This window comes from Plasmodium chabaudi, assembly GCF_900002335.3.
Source record: "Plasmodium chabaudi chabaudi strain AS genome assembly, chromosome: 11".
NCBI lineage: Eukaryota > Apicomplexa > Aconoidasida > Haemosporida > Plasmodiidae > Plasmodium > Plasmodium chabaudi.
Window position 1 is genome coordinate 1,363,002 of NC_030111.2, and position 23,878 is coordinate 1,386,879.

Below are 23,878 nucleotides of genomic sequence, written 5' to 3' on the forward strand. Positions count from 1 at the left end.
GAAAAAATATGTGTACATTATAATAATGATATTCGCTAAAAATAAGAGCCATATAGGAATCCCTAAGTTTAGTCTTTATTGTCCATATCATCATCCATTTTAGGTGCTAAGAAAAATTTAATGAATCCAACTTTTAAAGCATCGGAATCTGGAGATGTATCTTTTATTTCATATTTAAATTCAATTGGTCGGCTGTCACTTAAGCCTAAGATAACTACATCCGATAGGATAGAAGATTTGGAAAATAAGTTTAAGTATTTTATAGCAAAAGATTGTTTAATTTTTTTTTTGGATTTAATTGTAACACCAACGTCATCTTCACTTGTTGATTCTCTTGGCTTTAATGCAACTTCTGCATCTCCTACTAAACCCTTTGTCGTAAATTTAATGCTATTTGAATCGATTTCAATAAATACTGTATCTGAAAACTCTGATAAGTTCCTAAAAATGTTAGTTAGTTCTTTACTGCTTAATTCAACTTCTGCATCAAATCCTTCATCACAATCTGGAATGTTTAATGAATCAAGTTCAATGGACATTAATTTTAATGAAAAGTTAGTTACTTTATCTTCTTTATTATTTTCAAATACAAAATTAAGGTTGTCTTCATCATCTTTGCTGGAAATAACTACAGATTCGTTAATACCACACAATTTGAAAACTTTATTTAGTGAAGCAATATTGACACCTAAAACTCTCTCACGATCACATCTGTAGTGAGAAAAGCCAGAATCCACTAAATGCAAACTAACCAAAGATACATGGTTTCCATCTAATGCTTGTAATTTTAATCCATTTTCATCGGCGTCAATATTTGCATCATTCACTAAATCCTTGATACATTCGAATAATTTTTTTAAAATAGATGCGTTATTTAATTTTGCCTCCAACATTTTTGCTTATTGTAGATTGAATACAGTTATAGCTTTAATATTAACGATAATTTTATTTTATTAAATACGTATATTTATTATATATACTTATGAGCATATATGTACCTATATTAACAATAACACACCCTTCATATATTTATGTTTACACTTTTTATTTATTGGATTATTTTTTAATAGTATGTTTTCTCTTATTTTAATTGGTATTATATTTTATTTACTTATTATTTAAATATAATATTATATTAATTTATTAGGGTGTAAAATATTTTTATTATGTTCCTTTTAATATTGTAATAACTTTTTTTAAAAGGTTAGCGTTATTATTATAAATGAATTTATTTAAGTTATATGATTTTTTGAAGTAAAATAAATAAAATAAAAAGAAAGCATATGTGCAAGAATAAAATAGGACTCAATTATCACATAATCGCCATGGGAACGAAAAAAAACGATTTTTTTAAATTAATTTCTTAAAGTATTAAAAATGTTTTAATGTGTAACTAAATAATATATATTTTTTATAATGTGAACTTATTTTATACCTTTGTATGGTTTACGCACTTCAATATCTATTAACAATTTCACTGAGGGAACATAGTTATGTGTATTTTAAGTCCATTCAAAAATATTAGAACACCTATTAAAATTTTGAATAAAAAATGCCGTAAAAGAGAAAGAATGAGAGAAAAATAACGACGAAAGCAATGTGCTTTCAATATTATAATTGCTTTTTATTTATTTTGCGTAAATATTATTGTTAAAAAGCCTAGTGAAATTTTCATTTATAGCATGCCATAGATGCTATGTGCACATCATATTTATGAATAATTATAGTGTACTTATTATGCTTATCCCATTAGTGTTTATATTTTTTTCTGGCTTTTCCTCTCAATGCTATTTTAGTATAAGCTATTTCAGATGCATATAAGAAAAATTAATAAACAGTGATATATAAATGTATTTACCATGCTAATAGCACTATATTTATTTTATTTTTCAGATTTGTGTATAAATATGTACATGTGTTTATAAATGTGCTTAATTGTTTTAGGATAATATATAAAAGGTACTACTCGATTATATTGTAATCCCTTTATGTATTTATTTATATTTTTTGAAAAATAAGAAATAAAACACATTTTCATTAAATCAACAAAAAGATAAGAGAATATTTTTATAAAACCCTTTTTCCATTTTGTTAAGCTTCTTATATTTGTAAAACAGTCACCTTGAAGCATAACATAAAGTTCTTAAAAAAATTAAATAAACAAATGACTATATGCATACGATTAACCTTCATGTTTCTATATTCATGGATTTTTCCTTTTATCCGTTGTAATCGTTTTAGAAAAATATGAACCACAACTCAGTGTGAATTAAAAAAGTACATGCTACTACACATGGATATTCACATATAGAATTTTTCACATCATTATTCAACAAAAGAAAGAATAAAATATGATTTGAAAAGTATATAGTGGTAATTATATAACTATATATATGGTTATATACACATGTGTGTACTCTTAAGACCGAATTAATTGTGATGGTATGATCTTATTAAAAAAATGCAGGACTTTTTTTTCATTTTTCTCATAAATTTGAAAAACGATAGTGTGTTTTTTTTAATTTGCTTTTGAATTAAAGAAAAAGGCAATCACATATAGCACATGTTTCTTGGCTTATTAATATAATACAATGTGCATGTTGGTGTACCTGTTTGTAAATTTTGTTCATATAATAATGATGTGACTCAATTAGCATACAAGTGAGAATTATGATTAAATATAGGAAATCGCAAAAGTAGAATATAAGTATGCATAATTTTAATAATACTGAAAGATGAATGCAATTGGGCATTTAAATGTCCTATTGTTGACAATTCATTTATTTTACAATAAGGGGGCGAGAATATAATTATTTGTTTCCCCTCTGTTTTTTTCTTTTAAATAATAGCAACTACCTTTCCAAATATTGCTTTAAATGTATAATAAACAAATACGTGTGAACATGTTGAAATACTTCTCATTTAATAAGTTTTAAAAATAAAAAACAATATAAAATATTAGATTAAGATGAAAATATAAACACCTTTTAAATGGCCTAATGGTGTAACATGGTGTGTGTTATACTCTCACTTTTTATTAAATCATAACCATATTTTACTGTTTATTGTATAGTATATACATTTTTGTTAGCTAAAATAATTGTTCCTTTTCAAAATTATGGGTGCATTTGTATCTTTTATTTTATTATAAAGGAAAATTATACAGGATTAACAGTAATAATATTTTATTATTGCTAAATATATTTATATAATAAGGCCAAAAGATTATATATGTAATATGGGAAATATAAAGAAAAAAAAGGAACAATAAAAAATATGTTACCGTAAAAAAAACATAATACTACAATAAAAAAAAGTAAAACACAGAGTATAAATAATAAGAACAAAGTAAAAGCGCAATAAACACCAAAATATTAAAATCATAATATCATAATTACGTAATATTTTACCCTTTGAATATTTAGCATGTATGATCATTGATTTATTTTATTATTATATTTTTTGTTAATTTAATTAAGTGTAAAATTTTATTCCTATAACTGATATAATATATGCATAAAAAAAAAAATATATTTTTTTTTTTTTTGCTAACATATTTTTATTTCGATAAATAATATTGTGTGTAAAAAAAAAAAAAATGATAAAATATGAAACAATTAACGGAAAATTAAAATAAACATATAATTATGATTTATTTAGTAATAAATGCTATATAAAAGAATAAATTTGTATATAAAAATATTTGAAAATATGCAAATTAGCTAAAAAAAGGCATATATATATTATTTTCGAATGTTTTAAAAAAGTAAAAAATATTTTCACGATAATTAAAATCAGGGCACAATAATATTATATATGTAAATATGTTATAAATACGATGGTGGTATCACGAAGTAAAATAAAATATTTGTTCACAAATGCAACATTACAATCATATTACCCAACATCTGAAATGTTTAAAGTCCCGCATGCTGGAAAGGCCCCAAGAATTTATAATGGCTTAGATCCAAGAAAAGTTCATGACTACCCATGGATCAATATGTTTAAAACACGAACAAAAAAGGAAACAGGATATCAGCATGGGAATTGGAGTGGTCCATCTATTCATTCCATGACACTAGATGAATTAGTTACTTATTATAATAATAAAGATTATAAGAAGCATTTTACATATATGCAATTATTTAAAGCGGGATGGGGTCAATTTCAATTTTTGTTTCTTTTAGTTGGCTCATTAGTAGCTACTGTTTTACCAATATTTGCATTTACTTTGTATTTGCAAAAATTTGAGCCTTTAGAAGTTACTATAGATCCTGAGGAATATTACAAGCATTTTTATTGGCATTATTATGGTGGAGAAATTGATCATCATGCTTTTTCACAATATCTTGAAGCTAGAAGAGCAGCTAGATATAGAAATGCAGATATCAATCCTATTGATTGGATACCTCCTGAGTATAGAAATAAAGAATAACCATATATTCAAGACAATAATAATTAATTTTTTTGTGTAAAATCGTGTAAAAATATAATATTTATATATGTTTTTTTTCATGGAAATGCATTTTATGGTATATATTATTTATATCTACTTTATATGTATATTAGAAATTGTTGTGTATGTTTAAATAACACAATTGGAAAATGTAAACATACATTATAATGCATAGGTATAAATAATATAAATGCATCAGAAATATGAGAGAACAAAACATTAAATCCAAGCACATGTGTGTAATATGAACAAATAACATATATGCTGCTGATTGGAAACATATGCTTTATATTTATTTAATTAAAAAAATGCTTATTTAATATATACATTTATATATGAACTTAATTTTAAAAAGTGTTTTTTATATTGAGCCATCTAGTGTTATTATTATTTGTTTTTTTTCGTTTTATTAATGTTATTATGCAAATTTGATATTTTTCAACGACTAAAGACATTAAAAAATATTACAGTGTAAATATAAATGTTGAAAATTAACATTTTCAGCATGATATAAAGCAATAATGTTAGCTATTGCAACTATAAATGCTTTAAAAATATATCTTTCATATTAAACATAAAAAATAATTAAAACAAAATTGTCTTGCGGAATTTGTTACCACAATCAATATTTACAATAACAAGTAAAATTGGGCATAAATTGCTATGGTAAAAATATATTAGTAAAAATCCGAGTGAAATAATATAAAGGCTATAAAATAATTTCACATGGAGAAGCAGTATGTATATGCCCTTTGGGGGGCTATATTATATTCTTTGCATTATTTAAAACTTATGTGTTAATACTATTTACAATATCCTCATATTTATTAGAATCTTCCCCCTTAATTTCAAATAAAGCATTTACGTTTTTTCTTTTGCTAACTAAAAAAAAATAATGGCAAGCAACCGATTATTTAGTTGTAATGTTGAAAATTTATATATAAGAACTAATTTATTTTACGAAACTTACTTTTACACCATCTATTTATGTTATCTCTTAGTATTCCTAATATAGCAATTGTCTTTGAGCATTCTTCATCACTCCTAAAGATGAACAATAAAGCAGTATGCCGATGTATGCATGTATTTGTACTTAGTATATGATTGTACAAAAACAAAGAATCTCACATAGGAAATATTTTTTAAAACATTTTGTATTATAAACAAGTTAATAATTACTCTAAAAGATGCATATTTTGAATTGCATCTCTAAAAGCTTGCGCGGCCATTTCTATGGGATCATTTATCTGGGTATCCATGTCTTTATGTAGAACTAAGGAAAATTTTTTAAAAATATATATAATAATATTTCGTAATGCTTAGCTTCATAGAATATTTTTATATGTCTATATTTTATATATTAACCTGTTAAGCTAACTAAAAGTTCTAATAATCGTGGATTGGAAGGAGGTAGATTCATTTTGTTAGCATATTTTAGGGAGTATGAATATGCCTGCAAGCTTCTTTCCTGTACTCTCTTCTTGTCTTCAGTGCTAAAGGTATCAGTACTATATCTCATTATATCTCCAAGTAAGTGCCAATAGAACATTAATATTTTCTACACATTGAAAAAAAGAAATTAAAAATCACATAACAAGTGTATAACATATATATTTTATAATTTTGCCCAATAAATGCACAATATATTTTATTTTTACTTCTACATATTTATTGGAATAAAAAGAATAATGCATAAATGTGAATAAAAAATAAATTTACTTCATCTACTGTTTTAGGAATGCATTTTGTTTTAATGACAACATAGGCATCTCTTTCAATTGTTCTTATATCTTTATTTATCTTTAATTTAAGCAGCTCGCCACATTTTTTTTCTTCTTCACTGGATTCTTCATTTTTTATTACGTTTTCCAGCGTTGTTTTTTCCTTTCTCTTAACATTTAAGGCATTTTTGAATGAAGTGCCCTAATAAAATTAAAATAACGAAACAAGTTAATATAAAAACAATTTAATAACATTTGAAAAATGTTCATTATGCCATTATTATTTAACGAACAAGCCTACTAATGTATATTTATGAATAAAATTTTATATGGGTATATTGTGGTGTTTATTTTGTAGTTCAGTTTATAATCATGAATAATTTAGGAAACAAATATATTTATGATTGCTTACCATTAACATAGACTCTGCATAATTTAAATTGTAATTTTCCACATTAACTGATTTGGTTAACGAAATAATCTCTGTATTCAAGTGTAGAAATAAATAAGTGTATCATTTAATCGTTCAACATGGCACATGTAAAATAAAATATGTGTGTAGCATATATACATAAACTTATATTTTACCGTCGTAAAATCCAATTTGGTTTAATATTTTTAGGTAATATATAAACTCTTCCTTGTTAGAAATTATAATGTCATTATCATTAATTGACTTCATTATTCCTGTTGTGGTATAATATTTTTTATATACACATTTTTTGTTGTCTTTAATTGTCTATTTTTAGCATTTACTTTTTTTCATTAAATGGTACTGTGCTTATACTTTAATTATTTGTATTTTTTTAATTTACTTAAAAATAATTAAATAAAATAGTCATATTAAGCGAATTTTTTAATAGCATAAATGCCTTTTTAATAATAAAAATTAATTAAAAATATTTTGTAAAAAAGGTTACAGAGGAAAAAACTAATTATGAAGAAAATTTTATACAGAAATAATCAAATCGTTTATAATGATGAATGCAAAAAAAATATATAGCATAAAAATTTTTTTTTACATGAAAGAATTTATTTATTTTTTCACAAGCTCACACATGTGTACAAATATTTTAAAAGATATTTATTTAATTTTATGGAAAAATAATAAATATAAATTTTGTGTAGACAAATATGTTGTAAGAATAAGGTCTCCATATATATGTATCTTTTGATGTAAATTCACAGAAATAACATGTAGTATCCTTTGTTAATTTTAATAAATACGATTTTTAAAAATTTATAAAAAAATTCAATATTAAAAAACCAACATAGTAAATAACAACAAATTTATTCTATAAAATAAAAAAACGGTGAAATAATATTTTTTTTGGTGGTGTGCGTTTAGCTAGCTGGTAATATTTTTTTTTAATATTCTTATTGGAAAATAGCTAGTTATAATAAAATAATTAGGCTAAAATAACAAATAATAACAAGGACCATTTTAAAAAAATATATATAAAATAATAAGTGATTTCCCTTACAGTACATATAATAGGATAATAATAATATTTTATCGGTTTAATATCACAAAATATTCTTTTATATAATTTATTTTGTATTTATTACAAAAGACATATAAGTAATAAAATTATAAAAATAAATTTTTGCAAAATGAAAAAAAATGTCTTCGATATTATAAGAAAAATATGTAAATATAGGAATACTAAAATGTGGACTTATGCTTATTTTATATTTTTATAAGTACTAAAAGGTTTAAAAAAATAACCATTATTTAAAAACAAAAAACTATATTTCTATACCGATTTAATTTGTATGTTTTTCCTAAATGCCTAATTTTACATTCCTGCTTATTTAATACTTGTATTATAATATATTATTTCGCTCTTTCTTTTGAGCTTTTTGTTATTGTACACGATTTATCCAAAAATTAAGTATATACATATTTTGTTAATTAAAGCTGTAAAAAGTTAATCATAATTTGAAAAAACAACTGATAAAATGCTAGCTATATTTGAACAAATATATACAAGTTGTGTAGAATTATTACAATGCCGAAAGGGCTGAAAAAAATTATAGAAAATTTTATTTTATTTATTTGCACTATGCATATACAGAAAAGGCAATATATGAATAGTCTATAAATATAATATGACATATTTTCATTAGTATTGCCTTTGTCAACAATTTGTCTAATTGCTGTAAATGCAACGAAATAAAAAAAGACAACAAAAATGAGAAAAAATATAATGAAAAAATGATAATAAAAAATTGTTTACTAATTATAAAAAATATAGTCACAGCAAATAATATATATTATATGAATTAAAATGACAATTTAATGATCCCATGATTGAAAAATATTGTACAATATATATGTTTTTCAACCGTGACAATTCTTATATGCTAAATGCATATGTTATCAAGAAAATATAGATTCTTGTGCGTTAATATAATTATTTAACGTGCATTCCTGCATTTTATATCATATTTGATAACGATAATATGATAAACTAGATGTTATTTGGCACATAGTAACTTATAACATGTATCTTTAAATCGAATGTGATGATATGAATATTTTTTTCCATACATGTTTATATTTTTGATGAAGTATTATCACTTCTTTTCTTGATTTTCTCTTTTTTCATCGACGGATTCTCCATCTTTAATGCTTTCATCATCTTTTGGTAATTCTGAAAACATGAACTCATTTTGATATTCAATAAGATATTGTGTGCTTCTTTTGACATCAATAAATAAATTGTAAACTCTTCTAACATCTTGCACAGTAACTTCTGTTGCTTTCCGTTTTTTTGCAACTAAATTTGCTAATGTGATTAGATGTAATGAATATCTTAAAGATGATTCAGATGCTATTTTACATAAAAGTTCTTTAGCAAATTCATCGATTTCTACATCTTCTTCTTCTGCACGTTGTTCCAGTATTTTCATAATATCTTCATGCTTATATGGATATGTAGGTATAATAAGCGTCCTGTCTAATAAATCTAATGGGATACCATGAGGAGCCTTATAGTCAGTTCCTCTTATATGAGTAATACCTCTATTTGTTGCCATAATAACAATAGGAGATTGCTCACTTTCTAAAGCTCTATTTAAATATGAAAAGCATTCGATATCTAGCATGTGTACTTCATCAATAAATAAAACTCCAGGTACTATTTCTGCTTTTTCATCTTCTTGCCATTCATTAATTTTCATATCAATGTGTTCTCTTATTTCATTTTTTATTTCTCCAGTATCTCCTGAAAACAATGCTAAAAATCCTTGGGTTCTACTATTTATAGCATCAATATCGTGCAATGTAACTGTATGGACGACTTCTTTTCTTTTTTGCAATTCCCCTTCAGGGCATTGAACAAAATGGGTATTGGGATCCATAGCATCATAATCTTTCGATCTAGCAAAAGATTTACCAATTTTTGTAATTTTCCCTGTACTTTTGTCAATACAAATAACATCCCCTGCAGTAATATTTTCTTTTTGTAATGCTTCTATCATTTTATTTCCTAAATCATATAATGTTTCCATTTCTGTAGTTTTAAGTATCATTTTACCAACTTTTTTATTATTAGTAGTAGCATCTTTTTCCTGAAAACGCTCTATTTCAATTTCTACTACTTCTCCTTCAATTACTTCTGATTCTTCTTTTACTCGAACACCAATAGATCTTCTAAAAGCTTGAGTTAAAGCTTCTGTTTTGCTCATTTCTAAAGAATAAACCTCTGATCCAGAAATATGAGTAAAGGGTGTATCTTCTCCCAATGCTTTTGCAATACCCATAGCAATAGCGGTTTTACCTGTGCCTGGTTGCCCTGCTAATAAAATTGCTCTTCCACTAATTCTTCCCTCTTTAATCATTCGTAAAACAATACCTGCAGCTTTACGCGCGCTCATTTGTCCTATCATACCCTCAGAACAATAGCGAGCATCTAAGCAGTCATTCAAACCCAACCCTCTAATGTGGGAGTGTGCCCCAATCCTTTCTATTTTTTGAATGTCCTTCACCTCTTCAAGTTTCATTTTGACATAAACAGCTCAATAGATAACTAAGAATTTTTTAATTAATTAATCTGTGATCAGACTTCTTAATGAGCATTAATGTATACACGTATGTATATATATTTCTTTCTGGGAGCAAAAAGAAAGACAATGAAAATGGATGTTATTCTTCCACAATTATATAACGTGTAAATTTGCAGTTGACATATGGTTGCTCAAAAGAAGCCTTCAACACTGTTATATAATAAATATTATTGTGAATACGAACCCCGCTATATATATTATTTAAGAAAATCTTATATGTTTTTAATAATAAAAATTATATATATGTACTTATGAATATATAATTTATCTCATCCTCTGTAATCACAATACAAAAACATTATTCCTATTATGTCATTTACAGAAATATGTTTTTTACGCATTAAACATGTTTTTTTTCTATAGAAGTATTTGTTTTTTTTGAATATTATAGGGGTAACGCTATATTTTTAAATGTAAAGTTATTTAATTTTTATTATACTTCCATTATTATATATACATATGTATATTATAATATTCGAGTGCCAATTTTCCTTTTAAAAAAATAATTGGAAAACAAACATATTCACATGCTTCTATTAAATATATGAATTTTGTAAATATAACATAGCTTTTTATTTTTTATTCATAGATATAATTTAGCTTATATATTATTTCGCGTCCTTTTTTAATGCGTAAAAGCTATTTTATATGTAAGTAATAGGACCATATAGCTAGTGTGATTTTAAAATGCGGACATAAAAAAATTTGTGTTGCATAGTGCTAACTTTTTAATATTTTTCCCTTTATTTATATTTTTAAAACAATTCATAGTGAAAATATCGCGGAATAATACTAATGCATAAATATATTATATGTGAGATTGTGTTAATGGTATTTCAAAAGAGGAATATTTTTATTAATTTTCAAAAAAAAAATGTTTTACATAATTTAAAAATACTTTTTTTGAATTATCATGATATAATTGATTATTTTTTACTTTACACAGAATCTAGCATTCCCAACTATATAAGATATTTTGTATGATGAATATCACAATCTTAAGTCCGGGTATGTATACATATGAAAAATAATTGTATAAATACAAATTGGTTAAATTGTATATAATGTATATTTGCTTGAAAAAAAACCAAATAAAATAAAAAAATTGGAAAAAAATTGATGAAACTATTTCCCAATTTTTGTCTGTACATACCAACAATAAGGATACATGCACAGCTTACATTTGTATATAAAACAATATCATCATAAAATAAAGACGATTGAGTTTTAAAAATTTATTTATGCGACACACGAATGAAAAACGTACAGGAATAAATCAAATTGTAATAAAGCAAAGAATCAAAAATCATAACAAAGGTGTGCTTAATTGTACACAATACGTTATAAATTGTATATCCATGAACTTATTCAAACAAGAGAGAATATTTAATTAATTTTCTTTTTCATCGTTTTTTTTGGAAAAATATGGATGATGCTATTATAAACAAAACAGACATTTTCATAGTAATAGGAATAGCAGTCGCATGTGGCATTTTTTCCGAATTTTTAAGCTGGATATTTGTATACAGAAATGAGAAGTTTATAGCTTTAAACGAAGAATTAAAATTATTATATGAGCAAGTTCAAAAAGAGAAAGACGATGGATTATTAAGTAAAATATCTGTAAATAACAATAAAAAGAAAGTAAAAAAAAAGGCATCAGCCGAAGAAGCATACGCGGAAAAAACAAAAGAAATGGCAGCATTAAAAACAAAATCAAATCTAATAACAGGTTTAATTTTTTTATCTATAATGCCTTTATTATTTAGTTTATTTGAAGGATTAACTATAGCAATTTTGCCATTTAGACCAATTTTCCCTTTCACTTTAATAACACAAACCGGGTTGCAAGGAAAAAATGTATACCATTGTTCATCAACATTTATTTATACCCTAATACTTATGCTAACTAGACAAAATATTCAGAAATTTTTGGGGTATGCACCACCAGCTGGAATGTTTGGTGACCTTAAGATGCCAGAAGAAGATGCTGATGTATGGAAATAAAATAAGACAAAATGTGAAAACAAATATAAGAATAGATAAATATTGTTTTATTCATTTTTAAAAACTTTATGAATAATTATTATTTTTTCCATATTTGTACGATTTCAGTATTCATGTCTCTTCATGAGTATGGTATGCTGCCTAATGTATATAATTATAAAATAAAATAATTCTTTTGAAGAAATATACCTAGTTAAAATTGTTATACGATATGTCTAACAAAAATGCATGTCTGTATAATATTATTTTGTATATATACATTTGTTTAAATAAAATTTACAAGACTATCATGTTTTAAGCGATAGCAATGTTTTCATATGTTCGTATGCATATATATTATTATATGTATGCATTTTTTACAATGTTTCTTAGTATACCCACCAATTTATAAAACTATTATAAATATGTATATATTTTAAACAACTACAACAAATTGATTATGCTTTTGACACTAATATTTGATTGCAAATTAAAAGTTGCATTATTTATGGGAAGTTACAAATTTTATAGAAATTTGATTAAAAACATTCACCATTTGAGCTTTATTTATATGCATTTTGCTTATTGCCATTCTCACTTTTAAAAATAATATATTTTTAATTCTCATTCCTGTTATATTGCATTGTTTTTAAATGGCATTATGTAAGATAAAAATGGAAAATATACATTCGAAGGAAAATTTAATAAAATACTTTCCTAATATCATTATTGCTCAAAATGTGATGTTTCAACAACAAAATAGATGATTAACATTCATGTATGAATTATGGTTTAATATATAGGAAAATATCTGTGTGCAAAGGTTTTAAAAATATTATATATTGTCTATTATTTTTTATGTAGAAAGTATTGTGTTCTTTTCATTTCTTGGAATTGAAAGTTAATATAATATATATTATTATTGTTGAATTTTCGCTATATATTTATAACGAACTTAAAAACTGATACAATAACATATCCCTGAATCTATCCTATAAAATTTTGAATTTTCATTTGGTATTTTTTATAGTACCTTTAAAATAAATTTAATATAAGATTTGTTTTAAAAAAATGAAAGTAAAATTGTGCTATATTATGATTGTTTTCTTTTTATATCTTTGAAATTTTTTAACTTAAAAAAATGAAAAAAAATATATAAATTAAAAAGAACAAATTAAATATCATATAAATTTTTAATATACATGCTTAATGTGTATTATATCTGTAGCACGTATTAAAAAAATATATAAAATAAAATACAATAAACATAATCATAAATTATCACTTTAGTGTTAGAATACTTATCTTATAAAAGTGTGAATTAATTTTATTTTTTGTTTGTTAATTTATATTAATTTAAAAAGGTAACATAATTTTATGCCAATAACTGAATTAATATTTTCCGTTTATATTTTTAAGGAAAAAATATTTATATTAGTTCGTTATTTTGATTTGTGTTAGTATATAAAAAATGTCAAATATTTCAATAGACTAAATATGTTTTATTTTGTTATTTTTTTGTATACATAAAAAATAAAATATTGATATATCTGCGTATGCATTTTTTCTTATTCGTATATTTAAAATGGAAAACCAATCTATGAAATCGCATATAATAGATTTATAAATGTATATGCATATTATGCATTGGTTTATGTGCTTATTCGTATAGTATATACTTTTATGGGTTTGAATAAATATATAACACAATTAAAACATTTGAAATTTGTAGCATTGCATAGAAATATTATATATATAGCCCCCTAATAAAATTAAACTAAATCTGTAACACAAGATATGCATCCATATTGTCTTTATTCATTTCGTATCATCATTCCCTTTTTATGTGAAAAAATTAATAATTGAAGTTTTTAAATAAGCATTATCTTTCACATATTTTCTTTTTGTTTATGTATATAATGATATGGGGTGTAAATGCTGTAAGCTGAAAGACAAAAAAAAAAGAAAAAATGAAAAAACGTCAAAATGGAGTGAAGAAAACGAAGACAGCGAAAATGATGATGATAATAATTACGAATTAAATATATATCAAACTAATGTAAATGATAACATTTCAAAAAATAAACAGACGGTTTATGATAATGATATATTAAATGTAGTAACTAATGGCGAACACATAAATAATTTAAGTATAAATAATAGAAATGCAAATAACTACAATGCCATAAACAAATTGGAAATAAATAATAAAACTGTGAAAAATCAAAAAGATAAAAAAAAATCAAGGGCTACCTCATTATTTTTTAAGGAGAATAAGAATATGTCTAAAAATGAACTAATAAAACACAATTTCGAAAAGGAAATAAATGGGAAACTATCTAAAAAACAAAGCTTAAAAAAAAAAGACGATGTTAACAACAATGAATATGATAAAGATGGTTATAGCATATTTGAAAAAAACTCTTATACGGGAATTATAAAAATTATTAATAATGCCTTTTCAAAAAAACGGTTAAAAAACAAAAATAATGATACTATTTCTATGGGAAAAATGAAAAAAAAAGAATTTTTAAAAAATGAAAACAAAAAAAAATATATATTATATAAAAATGGGCAAGACATGCCTATTAATAATAATCTACAATTTGATGTGAATAAAAATCCGAATGATTTTAATATGAACACAAATTTAGGTGATTATTATGATCATAATAATTTACGAAAACAAGAAGGAAATATAATACGCGGAATGAATAAAGATAAAGATTTATTATTATATTATCATGATTTCAAAAGTTCTAAACTAAAAAAAAACACATTTTTACATATATATGAATTCTATAAATATAACTATAATAGTTTCAATATGTTATCATTAATGCCTAGCCATATTAGTAATGATATTTATGCTTCAAAAATACTTTTTGAAAGTTCTCTAATTGGAAAATATGTAATATTGCCTTGGGTTGAACATGATCCAGACATAAAAAATAACCTTTATGTAAAATATGTTAAATTGTTTGCCGAAAATAATAATAGATTAAATAATGATGGTTTTAATATGTATGCGCAAGACATAGAATTGAATTTTTGTGGAATTTTTAACTATAACCTTAGCCGTGATGAAGGGGATGGTGGAAATTATCACAAAAATACAAAACAGATAAATTCAAACAATATATGTGTTAATAGTTCTATTATCAATAATAAAAAAAAAGAACTAAATTATTCAAGGAAACAAAAAGAAAATCGTAAAAAAAAAAAATTACGAAAAAAAAAATATACTAATAGTAGAAATTTTAGTATGGACAATATATTTAGATTGTATTATACAATACCCTTTGAATATGCTAAAGATTCGCGATTGAAAAAGGGAAGTAAGAAAAACACACCAATAAAGGAAATTAAGGAACAGAAAAAAAAAATGAAAAAAAAAAAAGACGAAATTAGTAAATATACTATTATTAAAAAAAAAAATAAAAAGGAAGACAAAAATGATCAAATCGTATCAAAGGAAAAAAATGTCAACTTGGAAACAGAATATAAAGTAGAAAAAGAAAAAATAATAATAGAAGACATTACAACAGCTCATTATAAAGATAAACGACAGAATACACGTCGAACTGAAAAAAATAAAGCTGAATTAACGAGTAAAACGAAGTTACCCACTACAATAAATGTGAAAGATGCAAAAGGAAAAAAAAACATGAATAAGAATGATATACATATAGTAAAGCATAAACATAGTAATATGGGCCAGCATTCCAATTTGTCTCCTCAAATTGGTAAAGATGATGTATCTAAAAAACTAAAAAGTTATAAAAATGATGAAGATTGCATTAAAGAAAAGAAACATAAAAAAAATTGTAAAATTGATGTAATAAAGAACGAATTAAGTTCAAAAATATTAATAAAAAAAAAAGCAAAAAAAACAAGTCGTAAATATGATAAAGATCAAAATAAGGATAATCCTTTTGAAATAAAAATTGATAATAATCATATTATTTTAAAAAAACATGATGAATGCAAAAAAATGACTATAGATAAAAAGATGACTACACAAATGGAAGGGAAACATATGATGGAATACTATGATAGCCCTTCTTCAGAAAAGAAAAAAGAAAAAGAAAGAAAAAAAAATAAAAAAATAGACAGAAAGAACGATAAACAAAAGAAGGGAAAGAAAAATGATCTTCCAGATGATAAAAAACTAGGGGATCATATTTTAAGCTCAATGAATAATAAATGGGATAAAAATGAGCAGCGTTTAAATATAAAAGAAAAGGGAACTAATAATATACAAAATAATAGTATGGCAAATGAACAAATAAATTGTCACCATATATATAAATTAAATGACAGCTGCTTAAAAAAAAATTATGTAGTATGTAAATTGTGCTATAAAAAAAGATGCATATTTCATTATGTGAATGGTTTTCAATTATATGGATGGTTAAATTTTAAGTGGACTGATCCTGATGGTTTTTTAGAATTAAGTGTAAGACAAAAAAAAAAGTTTCATGCCTGGAAAAGATTATCAGATTTATATGTTAATCCAATTGTTATGTCACCAAATTTATATAATAATTGTATAAGACAGGGTTTTGTTGCAGACTGTTCATTTTTATCATCTTTAACAGTTTTAATAGAATATGAAAAAAAGCATAATGTTCCCGTTTTATCGAGTATTATATCTCCATATATATCTGATTATACACAAAAAAATAAAAACTGGCCAATTTTTAATCCAAGTGGTATGTATATATGTAGATTAAATTGTAATGGAATACAACGAAAAATTATTATCGATGATTACGTACCAGTAAAAAGTAATAATTCATTATTAGTTGCATATTCAAACAATGAAAAAGAATTATGGGTTACATTATTAGAAAAAGCTTTTGTTAAATTAATGGGAGGATCTTATTCTATGTTTGGTTCAAATCCAGGATCAGATTTATATTATTTAACAGGATGGATTCCAGTTACTATTTCGTTAAAATCAAAAATAAGTAGCTCACCTCCATCCGCAGAATGTACTACTATTCATTCAGCGATATGCAAAAGTTTTATTATAAACGATAAAAAATATGAAAATTATTTGAAGAAAGAAATGCCACATTTTGTTCAAGAAAAGTGCAAGGATAAAGCATTCAAAGATATTAATGATAATTTTACTGACAAAAGAAGTAAGGGGAAGAATACAGTAAAGCATTATGACAAAAATAAAAAAAGCAATTTTCTTTTTTTATCTAAAACAGTAAAGAATACATCAAACGAGCTGGAAAAATTTAAATATTTTGTTATTAACTCTAGAAACTTAAGTATACATCGATTATTCTTAAATGGTAATTATACTTTGTCTAGTAAATGGGATTATTATAATAAGTTGAAAAATTATTGGCATTTTAGAAATATATACATAAAATGTAAAATAAGTCAGGTTCGAACTGCAAAATTATTTAATAGAGATATAGAAAATATAGGACATATAGATAATTGTGGGAGTTTAATAAGAAGTGCAGTTGTAACTAACCAAAATGTTGAAATAAACAAATTCGAACAAAAACAAATTAGGGGTAGGCACATTGGAAAAATCAGCTTGCCTAATAGAAAAAAAACAGATTATGAAGTACAAAAAAAAAAAAGAAAACAATTTTTATGCAGCGAAACCAGCAAAATGGATATGTCAACATATGTTTGCGGATCAGTAGATCATTATGATTACATTAACAGCGAAGAAAATTTAATTATGAGAGCAGATAAAGAGAATGAAGAAGCCTATGATGAAAAATGGGATGAGGTTTGGGATAATATGTATGATGGCATAAAAAAAGGAAAATGTGTAGTGTGTTTAGGGACATTAGAATTGCCGGATGCAGCACCATCGGGTTTAGACTATCCTGAAGGGGTATCGATTTCAACAGGAATTGTAACAAAACATGCTTATTCAATTTTAAATATTGAAAGTTATAAAGGGGATAAATTATTATATATAAAAAATCCATGGGGATGTATTAGATGGAAAGGAAAATATTCACATCATGATGAAGAAACTTGGACAAAAAAATTACAAAAAAAATTAAACTATTCACTTGAAAAAGCTAAAAATAAAGATGATGGATGTTTTTGGATTCAATGGAAAGATGTTGTCAAATATTTCTCACATATATATATATGTTGGAATAGTATTATATTTCCTTATCAATTTGAAATCCATACAAAATGGGAAAATAGTTCATTTATAAATAATTCAATATTATTAGATGATACTCATTTAGTAGCATATAACCCTCAATTTGCCTTACATATTAATGTAAATAAAGAAGATATATCCGAAGATGGTATGTATTATATAGGAAAAAAGCCGATAGAGATTTGGATTCTTTTATCGCGTCATGTTAGAGATAGAAAAACAGATGTTTCACAAAAATACTTAGCATTACATATCCATGCAGGGAAAGATAGAATTGTTTGTCCATTATTTCCAATAAAGCAAGGAATATATTCGAATGGGGAATGTACTTTTACAAAGTTAGTAATTGGCGGTGAAGAAAATATTGCACAAAAGGGAAAATCAGATAAATCGAAAGATGATAATAATAAAAAAGAAAAATTGGCAAAACCCTCTAATGAAGGAGAAGAAGGCCAAGATAATGAACAAGAAATTCTTCGAAATTTAGATTTTGTTTTAATCGTTTCACAATATTCACAAAAAGACGAATTTAATTTTACGCTAAAAGTATTCAGCCATACACATTTATCAATATATGAATTACCACAATTGCTAACAGATAGTTATGAATCGCTTTATTTTAAAGGAGAATGGGATACTAAATGTGCAGGAGGATGTTCAAATAATCTATGGTCCTATTTTAGAAATCCACATATTCGATTTTATGTTCCTGAGCATTCTGTTTTTTATATATTTTTAGAGTGTTCTCAAGAGCATTCTGTTAATCTGAGAATATTTAAGGGTTTAACATCATCACCTAGAAGTTTAAAAAAGGGAGAAATAATATCTAGTGGTGCATACAAATCTGGATGTTGTTATATTGAATGCACATTAGAAAGTGGTACATATTGTTTAATCCCATCATTATATAGACCCGATGTTGTAGCAAATTATCAAATATGTGTCCATTATCCTAATACTATTAAAAAAAGACCAGCTTTATATTTGATTCCCTATTCTTATATTACACCGCCATTTTCAATTTTTAAATATAAATTAATTAGTTTATATTCTTTAAAAAATTATTCAACTATTTTATTTAATACTATGGATGCTACATTATTATCATTAAAAATCACAATGTTTCAAAATATCGATATTAAAGGAATTCCATTTGTTAATATATATAAATTAGTGGATAAAAAACAAGATAATGCTATATCTGATATAGAATCCAGCAATATTTTTAAAAATAATTATTTTAATCTTTTTATAACACACAATGGTTCAGTTTATAAAATTATACAAAAATGTAATATGCATGGTGGCCCAAATAATGATATATTGCCTCTATCTACATGTGGATATGATTATTATATTAAATTTAATTCCATATTAATTCCTCTAACTGAGTTAGAACCGAACGCTTCTTATTTATTACTCATCACAACAAATATAAAGGAAGACATTCTTTACAACCACGAAGCTCATTTTGTATCAGACAAACTAATCAGTTTCAATGAAAAAGACATGCATATCGATACCAGGTAAAGATACCCGTTCGAGACCATTCATTAGATTTCACAATTTCCGTTAGCATAGATACTTAAAATGAATGATAAAGGAATAGCTCACTTTTTTGTAAAAAAAATATGGCAGAAATAGAGAAAAACAAAAGGAAATTTCCTTAATTGGAATATTAATTAGGGGATGCTTCAAAAAGGCAATTTAAGCGTAAAAGAGGGGTTATATAAGATTAGTTTTTCATAAGACCATCAAATTATACCGAACCTATACACATACAGTGTGGTCATGTACTTAGGGTTGTATTTTGCAAAGGAAAAATCAATCAAATTATTATTTCTATATTTGTATTTTCATATGCCTGTTTATATATTCGTATAAGCACGCATCAATATAACTACATAATGGAAAGGTGGGAAATTTGACCCCCTAGCAAATTTGCAACATTATTTAGTTATATATATTTTTTGGCATTTTAATAAATTTTTGTTTTAACCTTTTTTCATAAGTTTTTTCGTTTTTCATTTTTCTACACAAAACTTTTTATGACACCATCATGTTTATGTAAATGCATCCTACATCATGCATACAGTTTATGTTTTTCACTTCTTCAAGTATTGAATAAAAATTCGAATGTATGAGTGTTCATATTACTGTGATTTTTTTATTTACACCTTTTAATTTATTATATCATAATTTTTAAGAACAATTTAAATTTTGTTTTATCACGTAAAATTTTGATTTTGCATATTTTTCGTTTTTTATAATTTTTTAAATATATTTTATTCCTTTTTTTTAATTTTTTTTACGGCATAATAGCTATTTTTTTCGTTTTTTTTTTTCTTTTTTTTTGACGAAAAAAAAAATTATTAAGTGAAAAAAACAAAAAGTATATAAATATCGAAACAGTTATGATATTAAGAAAATAACTGTGCTAGTTACACCTATATATATTAGTACAATTTATCACACAAAGCCCTATACGGTATAATACATATTGTTTCATAAATTGCTGATTTGGAAGTAATTTATTAAGCATTGAATAGTTTGAAAGGTGTCATTTATTTGATTTTTATTTTGGAGGCATCATTTATTACCCTAGCATAACAAGGATAGTCGTCTTAGATAAGTATCATTATTCTATATGTTATATATGCCCACATATATAAAATTTCGTATTATGCGAGCCTCTTAATTATATTAATATACAAAAATGTGTTATTGGATTTAAGGAAGAAAACATAGAAAGAAGATGGAAAATATACTAGATGATGATGCAATAAAAAAATGTATAGTAGAAATATAACAGCAATATAGTAGTGGATACTTATATTAATTCGAATAATACAATATGCCTAAATTCGTTTCCTTATTTAACTATCGTCACTATTTACATGTTGATGCTCAGAAATATAGCACCTTATCAATGATCTTCTTAGATAGGCTAAGCGATAGTATACAAAAAGAAAACATATTCAAAGAAGGATTCATTAAGCATTACTTTGATATGGCCAGAAACTATAATTACCTTAAAAAAAGTGACAGTATCAATTTATTCAAACAAAAAAGGCATTGTTATTACTCCACTTCTAATAAAGTTTATGTAAAAGGAAATGTTTCTGAGATAATAAGTTCACTATGCAAAAATAAAGATATTGAAGGTGTGGCGGCAAACATAATATTTTATATTATTAAATTAATGGAAATTAAAAATATAAGAACAACAGACGAATATAAGGAAAACATCAAAAAAATATTTATAAATCTAGTTAAAACATATCATAAAATATGTAAATACAATAATGGACATTTAGAATATATTTTTTGTATTTTTAACGAGGATGTTGTAAAATCGGTTAGTCCTAATTTAAAAAACAGCAAAAAAAAAACTATTCAAGAATTAGTACTAAATAGTTTATGTTTTTTTTTAAAAAATAATGAAATATATAAAAACAATTTGGACATAAATTTAATATGTGATATTGTAAGTCATACAAATTTTCTTAGCATATTAAATAATATAAATTATGAAAAAGAAAAAATTAAAGACAACTTAAATGTGAAAAATGTAGATTATTTAGTTGAGCAATATTTATCTGATAAAATATACATTACTACTTCTATTGAATTTATTTCCATATTTTTATCATCTATGGACAATCCTAGTATTTATAGTCCACTAAAGGAAAATTCATCTTTTAATTGTGTAAATATATTGGATCATATATTAAAAAATGAGTCTAAAAATTCTCTTTTTTTATTTTTCGATACTTTGGAGCATAACCATTTAAAATTGGAGGCATTTCGTTATCTTTTGTCAGTGGATCAACACACAGGTTACCATTCATATTTCATTACGAACACTATTGATACTATAAATGATAATTCAAATTCAAACTGTTTTTCTACTCTGTATAACAATACCCAATGCTCATGTATTTTTTCAACATCATAATTTCTTTACATGCTTGTCTTTTTTCAAACAGGTCTTTTTTCCAATTATTGGGGATACTTAACCATGAAAGAATATCTGCTCAGTAATATTTCTACAAGTTTAGATGAAATAAAAAAAATAGAATCAGGAAATCAATGGCTTGTAAAGAGGAGTGATATAAAAAATAGTCTAAGCAACGATATATTTCATACATGTAATAAAGACAGTTCCAGTAATATAAACAATGATCATTACACACTACCCGACGAAATCAAAAATATATGTTTTATAAAAAATATGAATGAATTTGAAAAAATGACAATAGAAATACAAGAATATCAACAAAATCATTGGATAAATAACATTTACATGGATGATGATATATATAATATTGATTATAATAAGAATTTAACAGAAATAGAAAATATTAATCGTAATTTAAGGATGAAAAAAAAATTTTTTTATGTTGGTATCGATGTAGAATGGAATAGAAAACAAAAAGCTAGTGTTATATCTTTTTCAACATCTAAAAGAATATATGTTGTTGATTTATTGAATATAGATTATAACTACAAATTATTAATGTATAAATTTTTAAAATGGATATTAGAAAACCCATTTATATATAAATTGTTCTTTAATTTTTTATGTGATATATATATAATGTCAAGGTATTTCAAAAATATATCGAATTTAAATACATTTATAAATGTAATAGATCTTAAAAAACCCTTGATAGTTGAAAAGTGTAATAACGAGGATATATACAATTGTAATAATATTATTAGTACTGAGTTAATGAATAGGAATATTCTTGAAAATAATAATACCGAATTATTTAAAAAATTAACAAACAGTAACACATATAATTTTAAGAAAGAAATAGAAAATAAATTTAACGAACCAGAAAATATAATAACAGCATTACCAAAAAAAATTAATAAATATTATTTTAAAAGTTTAAATGATTTATGTTTTCAATTTTTGAAAAAAAAATTAAGCAAAGAGTTACAATTATCCAATTGGAATAAAAGACCATTATCAAAGGAGCAAATTGAATATGCAGGTCTCGATGCTTATGTCCTTATACCTATAGAGGAAAAATTAATAGATGAAAAATATGTTTCTGCGTGTAATACAAATAGTCATATTTTGGTCGATTCTTTCATTCAGAAGTATAATTCAAAGAATTGCTCCTGGGATTGGTAATCAGTGATTTTGGTGGATAACAAAATATAGAAAAATATGATAAAGACGATATTTTTTAACATAAAGCATATATATATTTATAAAAAATCGAATGAGAATTGATATAAATATGATTATTATATTTTTTCAAGTACGAGAAATTCTCTCTCAATAGGTACAACAATAATAGTGTACATACACCTTGTATGTGTGTAAAGTATTGAAATAATATACATATAATATGTATAATATCAATTAGAGATGATGAATATACTACTTTTTTCCGTTTGTTTTATAAGAATAATTTGTCTTTTGATGTTAAAAGTTGTTTTATTCGTTAAATGCATACTATAAGAATTATA

The 23,878-nt window shown here is 24.1% G+C and overlaps 7 protein-coding genes across 7 annotated transcripts; 4 read left to right on the plus strand and 3 right to left on the minus strand.

The window, feature by feature from the left end:
• Window positions 1-68: 68 nt before the first annotated feature.
• On the minus strand, window positions 69-893 carry PCHAS_1137400 (proliferating cell nuclear antigen 1, putative; the record flags this gene model as incomplete). Its single annotated transcript, XM_016798693.1, has 1 exon — window positions 69-893. One exon carries the CDS (start codon window positions 891-893, stop codon window positions 69-71), a length of 825 nt encoding a protein of 274 aa, XP_016654069.1.
• A 2,945-nt stretch (window positions 894-3,838) lies between these two features.
• On the plus strand, window positions 3,839-4,435 carry PCHAS_1137500 (cytochrome c oxidase subunit ApiCOX24, putative; the record flags this gene model as incomplete). The annotated part of the gene is made up of 1 exon (XM_016798694.1): window positions 3,839-4,435. The coding sequence occupies one exon, from the start codon at window positions 3,839-3,841 to the stop codon at window positions 4,433-4,435; it is 597 nt and encodes a 198-aa protein (XP_016654070.1).
• Window positions 4,436-5,246: 811 nt separating this feature from the next.
• PCHAS_1137600 (14-3-3 protein, putative) lies at window positions 5,247-6,859 on the minus strand (the record flags this gene model as incomplete). The annotated part of the gene is made up of 7 exons (XM_016798695.1): window positions 5,247-5,338; window positions 5,427-5,500; window positions 5,636-5,729; window positions 5,822-6,014; window positions 6,176-6,379; window positions 6,590-6,660; window positions 6,766-6,859. The coding sequence occupies 7 exons, from the start codon at window positions 6,857-6,859 to the stop codon at window positions 5,247-5,249; spliced, it is 822 nt and encodes a 273-aa protein (XP_016654071.1).
• A 1,898-nt stretch (window positions 6,860-8,757) lies between these two features.
• Window positions 8,758-10,185, minus strand: PCHAS_1137700 (RuvB-like helicase 3, putative; the record flags this gene model as incomplete). Its single annotated transcript, XM_733864.2, has 1 exon — window positions 8,758-10,185. The coding sequence occupies one exon, from the start codon at window positions 10,183-10,185 to the stop codon at window positions 8,758-8,760; it is 1,428 nt and encodes a 475-aa protein (XP_738957.2).
• A 1,488-nt stretch (window positions 10,186-11,673) lies between these two features.
• Window positions 11,674-12,255, plus strand: PCHAS_1137800 (transmembrane and coiled-coil domain-containing protein 1, putative; the record flags this gene model as incomplete). The annotated part of the gene is made up of 1 exon (XM_737023.1): window positions 11,674-12,255. The coding sequence occupies one exon, from the start codon at window positions 11,674-11,676 to the stop codon at window positions 12,253-12,255; it is 582 nt and encodes a 193-aa protein (XP_742116.1).
• Window positions 12,256-14,158: 1,903 nt separating this feature from the next.
• Window positions 14,159-19,921, plus strand: PCHAS_1137900 (calpain, putative; the record flags this gene model as incomplete). Its single annotated transcript, XM_016798697.1, has 1 exon — window positions 14,159-19,921. One exon carries the CDS (start codon window positions 14,159-14,161, stop codon window positions 19,919-19,921), a length of 5,763 nt encoding a protein of 1,920 aa, XP_016654072.1.
• A 1,324-nt stretch (window positions 19,922-21,245) lies between these two features.
• Window positions 21,246-23,537, plus strand: PCHAS_1138000 (exonuclease, putative; the record flags this gene model as incomplete). Its single annotated transcript, XM_016798698.1, has 2 exons — window positions 21,246-22,230; window positions 22,381-23,537. 2 exons carry the CDS (start codon window positions 21,246-21,248, stop codon window positions 23,535-23,537), a joined length of 2,142 nt encoding a protein of 713 aa, XP_016654073.1.
• Between the last annotated feature and the right edge of the window lie 341 nt (window positions 23,538-23,878).